The 13,828-nt window shown below is 38.1% G+C and overlaps 1 protein-coding gene across 1 annotated transcript in view; it reads left to right on the plus strand.

Annotated features, from left to right (window-relative positions):
• LOC142442426 (transmembrane protease serine 11F-like) overlaps window positions 1–10,843 on the plus strand; it is a 37,203-nt gene extending 26,360 nt beyond the window's left edge. The window contains exons 7-10 of the mRNA XM_075543568.1: window positions 5,473–5,674; window positions 8,455–8,714; window positions 10,072–10,214; window positions 10,682–10,843. Of these exons, the coding sequence (XP_075399683.1) occupies window positions 5,473–5,674; window positions 8,455–8,714; window positions 10,072–10,214; window positions 10,682–10,843 (767 nt within the window). The remainder of the gene's footprint in view (window positions 1–5,472; window positions 5,675–8,454; window positions 8,715–10,071; window positions 10,215–10,681) is intronic.
• The last annotated feature ends 2,985 nt before the right edge of the window (window positions 10,844–13,828 follow it).

Below are 13,828 nucleotides of genomic sequence, written 5' to 3' on the forward strand. Positions count from 1 at the left end.
ACTGCTGACTTTGTGGCTAGCAGCCCAACATGTAATAAAAAATGGAAGAAATGATGCTGACAAAGTGTTGAATGTAGAATTTCAAAAGGAAGCTTGAGAAGACAAAGTCAAGTAATACAATGGAATGTCCAAAGACCTAGAGTTAGGAAATCAAAAATGAAGCACACACTCAGCTTATCTTAAAGGGAAAGAATTAAAGAACAAATTTAGGCCTCTAATTGTGATATTGAAAGATTCTGTGGCAAACATATCGAATGATGCAGGCAGCATCACTAGATGGAAAGAATACACAGACTCATCATACTAAAAAGGGCTAGTCAACATTCAATCCTTTCGAGAACCAATGCTGCTCAAGGAAGAATTTCAAGCTGGACTAAAATAATTAGCCAAAAACAAGGCTCCAGGATGTGATGGAACACCAATTGAAATGTTTCAGCAAGCTGATGAAGCACTGGAAGCACCCACTTGTCTATTCCAGGAAATTTGGAAGACAAGTAATTGGCCAACTCATTGGAAGTGATCCATATTTGTGCCCTTTCCAAAGAAAGGTAACCCAACAGAATTCTCCAATTATAGAACAGCATCATTGATATCACATGCAAGTAAAACTTTTCTGAAGATCATCCAACAACAATTGCAAGAAATCTAGATGTAATCTACTTGGTCAACTGATTGGAAAAGATTCATATTTGTAACTATTCAAAAGAAAGGTGGTGTCTTTATTATATCATTAATTTCACATGCAAGCAAAATTTTGAGATCATTTGACAGCATTTGTGGCAGTACATTGACAAGGAGCTGACAGACATTCAGGCTGGATTCAGAAGAGGAATTAGAACAGGAGAATACTTATGTTTTATTGACTAGGCAAAGCAATTCAACTGTGTGGATCATATCAAACTATGGACAGCTTTGAGAAGAATCAATTCCAGAACACTTAATTGTACTCATGTGGAATCTGTACATGGATCAAGAGGCAGTCATTTAAACAGAGCAAGGGACTGCTACATGATTTAAAATCATGAAAGATGTGTATCAGAGATTATTTTTCACCATACTTATTCAATCTGTATACTGAGCAAAGAAGCTGGACTGTATGAGGAAGAAGTTGGCTTCAAGATTGGAGGAAGGCTTATTAATAATCTGAGCTATGCATATGACACCACCTTGCTTGAGAAGGAGTTGAAGCAGTTGCTGATGAGGGTCAACAACTCATTGTAAAGGAAACCAAAATCCTCACCAATGAGCAAATAGGTCACATCATGATAAGTGGAGAAAAAAATGAAGCTGTCAAGGATTTTATCTTGTTTGGATGTATAATCATTGCCGAGGAAAGGTGCAGTTTGCACAAGATTTTGTTAGAGTGTTTAAGATCAAGGACGTCACTTTGCAGATTAAGGTGGATCTGCCCCAAGCAATAGTATTGTGAGTTCATTTGCCTGTGAAAGTTGGACATTGAATAAGGAAGAAAGGAAGAGTCTATACATTTAATGGTCATTTGATGAGGAATATTGAGAGTTCTGTGGACTGCCGAAAGGACGGACAGATTTATTGTGGAGGAAGGACAGCCAGGGTGCTCCTTAGAAGAGAGGTCATAAGAAGGTGTCTCGGGTATTTTGGACACATTATCAGGACAGATTAATCCCTGGAGAAGGACGGGATGCTTGGGAAAGTCAAAGGGCAGTGACAAAGAGGAAGACTCTTGATGAGACAGATTGACAGTGGCTGCAACAGTGGACCCAAAGACAGCAACAGTTGTGAGGGTAGTGCAGGGCCAAGGAGACCTTTCATTCGGCTCCACTCAGGGTCGCTATGAGTTACCATTGCCTTGATGACGTCTAGCAACCTGACATTCGGCAACTAGTCCAGCAGATACCATTATGAGAAATGGAGAAAAGATTGAAGTTGCCAAGGATTTCATTCTACTTTGATCCACCGTCAAAGTTCATGGAAACAGCAGACAAGAAAACACATGGCTTACTGCAGTGGGTAAATCAGCTTAAAAAGACCTCTTTAAAATGCAAACGAGGCTAAACTGCTACTTTCAGGACTGAGGTGCACCCAACCCAAGCCATGGTGTTTTCAGTAGCCTCGTGTGTGTGTGTGTGTGTGTGTGTGTGTGTGTGTGTGTGTGTGTGTGTGTGTGTGTGAAAACCAGGAAACAAATAAGGAAGGCCCAAAAAGAATTCATGTGTTTGAAGTATGATGGTATCAAACAATATTGAAACTACCATGGACTGCCGGAAGAACAGACAAATGTCTTGGAAGAAGTATAGCCAGATGCTTCTTAAAAAGCGGGGTGGCGTGAATTTGTTTCACATCCTTCGGATGTGTTGTCAGGAAAGAGAAGCCCCTGGTTTGGTACAGCAAAGGATCCACAAAAGCAACAACAAAAGCCCTTCCAGGAGACGGGTTGACACAGTCGCCGCCAACAAGGGGCTCAAGATACTGCGAGGATGGTGTACAACTGGGGATTATTTTGTTCTTTTTTACTTAGGGTGGCTGCCTAAGTTCTGGCTGGAGGGCACCTAATAACAACAATGTAGCATTCCATAAGGCGTTCTGGTGATACAGTGCTTACGTGATCAGCTGCTAAGTGAAGGGTCCGAGGTTTGAATCCACTCATAGCTCATGGAAGAAAGGTCTGGCGAAGATTCCCAGTCTAGGAACCCTCGAGAGCGGTTCAAATTTGTCCTGTATGGTCACTGGGTTATCATAGACTCAGTAGAAGTGCGTTATTTTTATCTTTTCACATTCCAATTTAGTGTAATATCATAAACCACTGTTGTATGCATTCCTATCGTAGCATTTTTAGGTTGTAGTTTTCTGTTTTTATTATATTGAGGCCATATATATATATTGCATATATTTTCATGCACATATTTGTACATGTTTTCTAAAATTGCTGTTCTGTAAAAAAATAATCTTTAGGAATATATTTTCCTCCCAGGCACCCTTTCATAAACATCTGGCTAAAGTGTTGAGTTTTACTGAGGTATTTATTTTTGGATTTGAAAATATAAATACAGAGTTAGCTTTTCCCAATAGACCACGTGTGAAGTCTTTGTAGCCCCTCTCTCTTGAGGGCTGACAGGTCCACCTCTGCAATCAAGAATTGAAACTTTGATTAATTTATTCCATTCTTTTCCCATTTACGAGGCTCAGAATGCACAGTACTTTATTTTATTTCATTGGAAATTTAGATTTAAAGAGCATAAGTACTACTTGTTACTGGTGACTCTATAACCCAGATTGGTCACTATCACTCATAAGACGTTTAGTCAATATTTATTAATGGATCCGTAAGAAATCTATTTCTTGAGGAGTGGACTATGCTATGTGTTAGACACAGACGTGTGCTCTCATCGTACAAGCGCAGCCATGGAAACGACATCAATCCCCACTTTGCGATTCCCGCACTCACTGATGGCAGTGCTCTTCCTGGCCTTGTTTAGGCAGCTTTTTGTTACGTAACTGCATTTCTCCTAGTACTTCTCACCTCCCCTCTGTCCCCCAATAGAGTGGTCTGGGAATGATGGATTCAGATTTTACAATTGAAGAGAAGAGACGATGAAGTATCACGTAATGGAATGCTTCAGAATATGCTTTCTGCTTGGCTAGGCGCTGGAGTAAAGGTGTCTGTTCTGAACTGGGAGATGACAGGAGTGCAGAGCCATGGCTTTTCCATCCTTCTGGGCGCTCACCACACAGTTCTCGTTCAGAGGCTGAAGCTTGGTCTTTTCAACAACATGCTTTCCAACTCAACCCATTGGACATTGCAGTTACTGAATTTTTTATATTTCTATTTTTACCTCTCTCTAATTTGGGGGGTATTTTTTCCTTTTGTGCATATGCAAAACCATACACTCATTTTTTCTGTAATATAGAGACAATAATGCCTAACATTTAGGTTGTTCTGGAAACTAGAAAAAATACATATAATATCATGCCCAAGGCCTGGCTCTTAACTAACCCAAAAAGCTCTACCACCATCAAGTCAATTATGACTCATATTGACCTGTAAGACAAAGCAGAGCTTCTCCATAGGGTCTGTGAGAATATAAATCTTTATGTAAGCAGATAGCCTCCACCTATGGTTTTGAACAGCCAACTTCTGAAGTAGCAGCCAAGGTTTAACCCATTGTGCCCCCAGGATACCTTAACTCATAAGCAGCAGCTATTTTATTTATATTAGCATTATATTCCTGCATATTTTAAGGAAGTGCTGAGACATGAAGTAGTGGGCATTACAAACCTGCAATATGCCCTTGGACAGTGCAAATAGTTAAAAGGTTCAGCTGTCAACTGAAAGGTTCAAATTCACCCAGAGGTACTTCAACAATGGCCTAAGGACCTACTTCTGAAAATTTAGCTCTTGAAAACACTATGGAGTTGTTTTACTCTATTTACATGTGGTTGCTATGGGTCAGAATCAACTCATGACAACAGTAACAACACTTATTCCCATTTTGCAGAACCAAAAACCCAAAACAACTACCTACGTTTCTAACAAATATAATAAGTAAAAAGTACCTCAATAAACTAGACTAATTTCCTTTCAAATCTTATTTAAAGTTGGTTTTTAGTCTCTAATCAATGAAGGATTTGCTACCAGGAGATATGATTTGTCATTATTAGTCTTTGTTAACTAATCTTTCAAATTTTAGAAGAACTAAAAAAAGGATATTATTCTTTAAGATTATTAAAGTGTAAGGCATTGCAGTATAATTTATAGGCTACCTATAGTCATGCCAAGGGTGAATTGTGGCCTATACACAGTACTTAGATTTAGTATTTAGATTATTTGGTAGTATGAACACAGGTTTGTTTAGTCAAATTCTCTTAATTTTATATTTTACTTTGCCAAATACCAGTGGGTGATTTCCATCAATTTATCTGCTGTTATGGTGTTGCCTGGCCAGTGTGAGCTGCTAACTGCAAATTCAGTCTTTCAGACCCACCAACTGTTCTTATGGAAGATGAAGCTGTCTGCCTCCATTCAGATTTAGAAAACCGCAGAAACTTTGAATAAGGTTGTTATGAGTTGACATCAACTCAATGGGAGTAGGTTTGGTTTTTGGTTATCCAAAGTTTAGTTTTCTAATCTGAAAAATATTTTGCTAGGGAAAATTACCTATCAATTTCTCAGATAATCTAGGTAGTTTTGATGCCTAATAAATATCTGCCTATATATGTTTCCTAAAAAAAGGAAGACGTTACTACTTGGATTGGCTTCCTTGAAATGTTAGTAAACATTTTTTTTCCCTGACACTTACCAGAGTCACCTGAGTCAGAATGGATTCAATTGCAGTGAGTTTGGGAACAAGGGTTACTCATAATAAGAGCCAGACATGTGTTCAAGATTAGCAGTGGCAATGGTTGGAAACCCTAAGTATCTCCACCCAGGCAATTCAAGATATGCTTTCTTCTCCCTTCTTTACAAAAACAAGCTCACATGAATTTCTCTGACAGGCTGTGGGATAAGGATGACAAACTTGCACATGCCAATACCATCGTCCTCTTCTACGGAAAGAATTGTTCATGGCAGAGAAACGGCCATCGACGGGGAGTGGCCGTGGCAAGCCAGCCTCCAGCTCATTGGGGCAGGCCATCAGTGTGGGGCCAGCCTCATCAGTAACACCTGGCTCCTCACTGCCGCCCATTGCTTCCGAAAGTAAGTTCACCTCCCCCGGTCCCCTAAGTAGGTTATGCTTTTAATATATTTCTGATCACATTCTTCTGGCCTCCTTCTCAATGGCTATCGTTCTTGGTATATATGTCTCTCGTGGTTATCACCTCTATTTCTTGGCATTTTCAGGATCTTACTGTGCTCTTATGTTTCTGACTGCAGCATGAGTTATGTTTGTGTAAAGACCTACTGTCATCCGCATAACAAGTTGAATCTCTTCCCTCAACTCAAGGAGAAACTTTAGTTGTTTCTACTTGTTTGTTTTTCTTTCAGTTAGCAGCTGAATGAACCCCCATGGCCTCTTTCTCTCTCTATATATATTTACAATCCCAAAATAACACCCCATTCCTTAGAGGCGTTCAAACAATCCTTTGTTTTGGTGTATCACTGTTTTGGTGAAAACATCATCCACTTTAGTTTACAACATCTCTGTTTATGTAGATTGAGATCAACAACAGACTGCCAATTATTACTGTAGAATGTCACCAATGATAGTTGAAATACCTGTTTCAGCACCCCCACTGTAGCTTCTCTGTGCAGATGGACCTACAGTGGAATACTACCAATCTTTCAGGTTCTTATTGCTCTTAAAAGGACATGATTCACTGCCACAGTAATCCCTCATGTAAGAGGAAATCCCCTTTTTGGGATTATTCTCTGTCTAATTTCCTTCTACGTAATTTCATTGCACACAGAGAAATTCAAGTTTCTTTATATTTTAAATCACTTTTTAAATAGGGAGAGTTATGAAAAGAAAGAATTGGTCACCGGGGAAGAAAGAGAAGTAAAGAGATGTCAGGACTTGATATACTTAGCTGTGATACAACTTTGTGAAGGAGAAAAAAATCTGTGTAAAGGAAAAGTCAGCAGTCTAATAAGAAACCAACCAGATGAGATGAAAGGGCGGTCAAAGCTCTAAGAGCATGATGTCATCTTAGAGTTGTGTATCAGAGAGGGAAGGGTGTGTAGGGTGGAGAAGCAACCCTGAGTACACAGAAGTGGCCCTGGAGTAGACAAAATGCACACGCAGTAAGGCCTATCTAGTAAACAGCCAATGAGTGAATCATAAAAGGATAATGACTCAAAGATGTGACACAGAAGGAAAATGCCTATCAGAGTGCAGATTATGCAAAAGAAGTAAACATGAAGTTCTGCACGTTTCACTGAGTTATAGGAATAAAAGAAGATGGAGTTTCTAACATTCAAGGAATACGAACTCTGGAAATTGTGTAGTACCTACTATGACCATTACCCCAAATAAATAAAGACCTAAGATTCCATTTCGTGGCCAGCTGTTTTATTAACTTCGGAGAATTTTGGAGGTCCTTTACATGCTCATTTGCCTTATCATTGTTTTTTATCTTTTTCTCAAAGGTCATTAGCTGCAAATGATCTCACCACAGGGATTTCTGAGGAGCATATCCACAACAGTATTAAAACCCCCTGCTATTGAGTTGATTCCAAAGGATAGGGAGTTTATACACGGTTTCCCAGCCTGCAATTTTTTACTGGAGCAGACACCTCCCTATTTCTCACAAAGAACAGCTGGTGGGTTAGAATCACCATCCATGTGATTTGTCATTCTATGACTATCCAATAGCACGTGCCCCACCATAGGCTCCAATTCACAGTGGCCCTACGTCAAAGGGGACGGGAGATGGACCTACCCCATTCTCACGATTGTTGTGCTGAGGTCGTTGCGTTGGTCACTATGTCAATCATCTCTTGCATGGTCTTCCATTTTATATATTAGTTTTCTTGCTAACTCTCCACTCTACCAAGCATGATGTCCTTTTTAAGGGGTTTCTCTCTCCTGATAACATGTCCTAAGTATGTGAGACAAAGTCACTATTCTCTCTTCTAAGGAGCGTTCTGACTGCACTTCTTCCAAGACAGATTAGTTTGTTCTTCTGACAGTCTGTGCTAATTTCAATATTCTTCTGTAACACCATAATTCAGATACATAATTTATTCTGCCTTTCTTATCCATTGTCTAGCTTCCACATGCATATGAAACCATTGGAAATACTATAGTTTAGTCCTCAGAGTGATATACTTGCTCATTATCAATTTAAAAGTCTTTTACAGTAGATTTGCCCAATGTAATACATCTTTTGACTTCTTATCTGCTGGTTCCATGACTGTTGATTATGGATCAAGTAAAATAAAAGCTTTGGCAACTTTAGTATTTTCTCTGTTTATCAGGATGTTGTTAACTGGCTCTGTTGTGAGGACTTTTACTTGTGTTTTATTTATCCACCTTGAAAGCCCAAGCCGGTAGACCATTGACTCGATTGTGAGGCCATTGACTCAATTGTGACTCATTTCAATTTTATATAGGATTTCAAAAGCTGTACATCTCTAATCGGGAAGGGAGCCTCAACTTTTTCACAAGGAGCTGCTATTAGGTTTGAACTACCAGTCTTTTTTGATCAAGCATCTAGCACAGTGGTTCTCAAACTGTGGGTCATGACCCCTTTGGGGCCGAATGACACTTTCACAGGGGTTGCCTGATTCATAACAGTAGCAAAATTACAATGATGAAATAGCAACATAAATAATTTTATGGTTTGGGGTTCCCCACAACAAGAAGAGCTGTATTATAGGGTTGAGGCATCAGGAAGGTTGAAAACCACTGACTCTAACACTTACTTGACAATGCCACCTAGGCTCCCTACACTAGCTGGGAATAAATACAGTCTCAATTATTTTTATAACATAAAATTAATCATGAAAAATTATATTCATTTAATTATTTATTGCAGAAATAAAGACCCAAGTCAATGGGTTGTTACATTTGGTATAACTATAACACCACCTGAAGTTAAACGGAATGTGAAAAAAATTATCATTCACGAAAATTACCACAAAGAAACAAACGAAAATGACATTGCCTTGGCCCAGCTTGCTACTAGAGTTGAGTTTTCCAATATAGTCCAGAGAGTTTGTCTTCCAGAATCAACTATCAAGTTACCAGCTAAATCAAGTGTATTCGTTACAGGATTTGGATCCATTGTAGATGATGGTGAGTACTTGCAATTTCACTTACTTAACACAATTTAATCTTGAGATCTAACAAGATGTCTTACAAAGTAGTTGATACTTTTAAAAAGATGATGTTTATATTTCCAGTGTATATGAGGCAGGACAGGATCGGGGCTATGGATTAAAATATAAAAGGAACTGTTCATAGTTAATTGGAGCAAGTGTGAGAAATGAAAGAAACTAATATAGAAGAAAAGAATTGATTGGGCAAGGTGGTATAAGGACGGATATAAATCTATGGCAAAACAAGGGAGTAAATAATTTAAAATTATATACTCTGAGATATGAATATAATTGGTTAGCATATATTTTAAGCCATAATCATAATAACAGTTATTTTGTTTGTTTTACTTAAATTCTTTCTAATATTAGTAAGGATATGTGAGGGTCATAATATGAAAAGGCTTTGTGAATATTTTGTGAATTTTTATTTTGGTTTGTTAATAGAATCTGTATTTGTTTCCTTCATCTTATCTCCCAAGGGTGTTAAAAATATCAATTATATGAAATTTAGCAACTTTAGATTTCTAGATATGAGTTCACTTCAAAAGATAAATAGTATGTTTGAAAATTTAAGGTGAGAAATAATTTTTTTTGGTTTCATCAATTCGAAGATAAATTCCAATATTCCTTAATCATGTTTTTTGTTTAAGAGAACAGTCTTACAATTTAAAAATTCCAAATACTCCCTGAATCGCAATTTGACTTTCTTTTCCTACCCCTTGACTTCAGGTTTGCAGGTAGCAACGAGACGGAAACGTTAGCCGCCTCCTTCCTTGTGCTCTGTATCTAACTTTCTTTCCTTATCAAATCTCCCATATGCTGGATTCATCTTCTCCCTTTTTGGCCCTATACGTCATTAGATGGCTGGTATATATCTAGTATCTGTTTCCCTATGAAATACCTCCAAATAGCAGATTACACTTTAGTTTGCATGGGCTTGTGTCCTGATTTATACTCAAATACCTGTTGGGTAATGAATGAACCATCCTCAGTAATTTCTTTATATAAAAACATTGCAGTTGAACAAAATAAGATCTAGTGAATAGTTTGCTTGTGAATTTAATAGAACTCTCTCCTCATAAAAAAGTTCATGCATATGTATTCACATGAAATTTTGCATGTAGTTTTATGGAATCCAATGTCCTATGAAGATCTAGACATATGAGTCAATGCTGGCGCATATAGGCTTATCTTTCCTTGCACAGAGACATTTATGACATGGAGAGTAAATTTCTGGTAATTATCATTTAATGTTCATAAAATCAACTTTGTTTTTGCTCGTAGGAATGTATGTCTTATATGCAGTTTTATTTGAAAAACTTTTTTTTAAACAGGACCTACACAAAATAAACTTCGACAAGCCAGAGTAGAAACCATAAGCACTGAAGTGTGTAACAGAAAGGATGTGTATGATGGGATGATAACTCCAGGCATGTTGTGTGCAGGGTTCATGGAAGGAAAAATAGATGCTTGTAAGGTAGGTCCAAAGTAAATGTCAATACTCTTACAGAAAATTTTCATGTCCGTTTCCTTGAACTATTTCTACCATAGATGTTACCTAACAGAGAAGGAAAATGACATCTGAACTGCAACCAAGCTAACAGTAACATTCAAAAGAAATCATTGAACTCTACACTTTAGATCCATAAATACTAATGACATATTTATCATTGATAAACTGAATGCTTACTAAATCATGCATAGTATATTTACTCAAACAAGAAAAAATGTAAGGATTATAAGCCAGAAATAATGTAACTATCTTATATTAATGGCTTATTAAAAAGCAAAGCACTTTAAAGCTTAGCACGAAATTTTAACTCAACCAAGAAAAGATCCACCATCTGACTTTATAATCTATGTGCTAATTTCCTTTTTTTTCTGTGGAAAAGAAATTAATTAAATCCAAGTTAATATTTCAAATACATATTTGTTTTTCTACAGGGAGATTCTGGAGGACCTCTGGTTTATCCTGATAAACGTGACATCTGGTACCTTGTTGGTATAGTAAGTTGGGGACAATCATGTGCTCTTCCCAAAAAACCTGGAGTCTACACAAGAGTGACTAAGTATCGAGATTGGATTGCCTCAAAGACTGGCATCTAGTGTGGAGTTTCTATGACGTACAACCATGCCACACCATGCTGAAACTCCTCCATGTGCTATTGATGTTCATGGGGTTACCATCAGTGCCTCTGCTGGGCATCAAGAAGCTCTTCTGACTCAAAACAATGTGAAATCATGACGTGATGGCCTTTATGTTTATATGACCCAGCTGTCTCTTACCACCAGGGAAGCAAACACAGTGAATGACCGATAGCGCTGACTCTTCATTCTCGCACAGAGAAAAACTTGTTCCTGATACTGCTATGGCTTCCCCTCAGTGGAAGTGGGGGAACATCATCATCAAACAGAGATGAAGAGCTACCTGTGTTGTCAAAACTTTACCTCATCTAGCATCTGGAGCACCTGGGATTCTTCTAGCGAAAAACCACATCGAAATCTTGACTGGAGATCCTGGCCTTCGAGGTTCTAGGGCTGGTGCTTTACTGAACCTTCCCAGGGCTAGAATGGAGAAACAAAGGTTTTTCTCTATAGCTCGATCTCTAACCTGGGTAACTCCCTGATGAAGCAGAACACAATCATTGCGGTACACAAGGCACTCTTTTAAAACGTGTTTTTCAATGTGTGTGAACTTGCTTTTCACATTGGGCTATACATACAAGCACTAACTTCAGGAAGTTCATTGTTAGAAGTATTTCTAATTTATTCAACAGCATCTTGTGCTTTTAGAACATACGTAAATTGGAGTTCAGGCCAGAAAACAAGAAAAAAAACATTGGGGGGCAATTTTCCATGAATATAATGATGATTGGATGGGACCAAAGCTAGGAGAGAAATGGTTTTAACAGGACAGACTCTCCCTTTCTAGACTTTTGGTGGAACTAGGTATCCAATTATTATTTAAACACATTACATTGGTGGATAGTAACTAGTTCGTTATAGGCCAGATATATGTCAGAATATCAGATTGAAATAACTGATATTTAAAAAGCATTTATGACAATGCTTGGCATTTATACATGTTAATATATTGGAAAGGAAGATCCTTTTTAATGATAAGACGTAAGCTTTGTCTAAAATGATAAATGAACTATCATTTTGTCAAATAAGTTCACGATTTTGGAGCCCAAATACAGCATGGAGTCTAAAGAATGATGATTGTAGTGGTGGAAATACAGACCTGTCTGAGTTTGAAATTTGCCTCTGCCACCTATAAACTACGTGTCCTTGCCCTCAAGTACTTAATCTCCCTATGTATTAGCTCTTTGTCTCTGCAATGGAGATAAACGATATTATCTACCTCCTGTGACTGTTCCAAGGATTATCTGCATGACCAGAAGTAAAGCACTTTGATGAGTATGTGTACAAAATAGGCGCTCCGTGTCTCCACTTGGTTGCCACGGAGTCGATTCAGACGCAGGATGACACCGTGTGTACAGAGCAGCGCGGCTCCATAGACAACTGACTAAACCAATGGCTTTTAAATAAGTTTATTGGCAGAGACGATGTATGGGAGACAGTCCTTCATGTAACTATTGAAATGAGAAATACCCTTTTGATAATTTAGTGAAGTTAACATTAGAATCGTTGCGGAAACTTAAAAAATTATTTGTAACAAACTTTTTTTTTTGACTGGCATGGAATCAAGGCCAAGAAGAATATTCAAGAGATTTTTATACAGGACTTTTACAAAACACAAAATCTACACACAGCCCACTGAGGTCCACAGGTACTACCTCTCCGCATTTCTCCAACGTCATCACACCCACATGTGCACACTCATTCCTGTGCTCTGCTGCCCATCGGCCTCGTTGGCAGGTGCCCCGGCCAGAGATCTTCTCTCTCCTTGAACACAGTTCCTTCTCACATGCCATTTCCTGGTTACTTCCTCTTCTTCATCATCAGCTCCACAAAGCTCATCAAAATGCATTATTGGACTCACCAGAGGTGAAAAGTGTATTGTAAACTGATTATCAGTTCAAAGTGATGCTGTACATGCATTGATTGCAATGAAGTTGTTTGTTTTGTTGTTGTTTTTTTACACTGTTAGCATTTTTATTTAACAGTAGTATTACTTTGTGTGTTGTGAAAAAGATATTTGTGATTAAAATATGAGATCTGCTGCATATTGTAAATGTTATTTTAATGTTTACATCGCTTCGCAGAAGAAGCCTACAACTTGCCTGATTCATTGTTTTAAGAGACAGGTCAAACTTATTCAGCTGTTAGTTCGCCATATAGCACACAATCCTGATGTAAATCTTGATAGATTTTGAGTTCTGTGAGAACTAAAGTGTTAGTTATACTAGAACAATAATGGACCATAATTCTTGCCAGTGTTTAACCATCTCCTCATGAAAACTTCATGCTTCAAGAAAGATAACAATGGTTGTTACTATTAGCAATCTACCCTTTTCAACTCTGCATACCTATTGCTTTTTAATATATTTATTGATAGAGAGGGGGTATATGCAGACAATCCTTCATACAATTGTTGAAATGAAAAATAACCTTATAATAATTGAAATCAAAGTCACATTCAGGAGAAAGTGAAGAGATTGTTGACACCGGCCTCCTTTTAAAACTGGCATGAAATCGCGGCAAAGAGGAGGTTTCCCAAGGCTGTGGCTGAGGCAACAGCGATGGCCAGTGCCTTAACGGAACTCAGAAGCCCTTGACTCGTGTCTAGTCCTTTTTACTACCCTTGTCTCAACTGTGCAACCTCAGTAGTCAGGAACATTGTGAGTCTGTGCATCACTGGAATTAAACAATTATGACCAAAAGGATTTTTGATTGACAAAAAAAGTGAGGTAAATTAAGTTTACCTGATATTTCACAAAATGTGTCATTGAACAAAGCCAGTTTCAAATTTAGTATCGAAATATCATTTGAAACTCTGACCAGCTAAACCTAAGGCAATGCAGGATGATTTTAACGTGAAGTATAGCTGCTAAGCTAGTTAACGTGAAAGGTCAGAATATTCCAGGTGAGACTACCACCAGCATTTCACATATTTTCTCACCTATC

Source organism: Tenrec ecaudatus, chromosome 3, assembly GCF_050624435.1.
Source record: "Tenrec ecaudatus isolate mTenEca1 chromosome 3, mTenEca1.hap1, whole genome shotgun sequence".
NCBI lineage: Eukaryota > Metazoa > Chordata > Mammalia > Afrosoricida > Tenrecidae > Tenrec > Tenrec ecaudatus.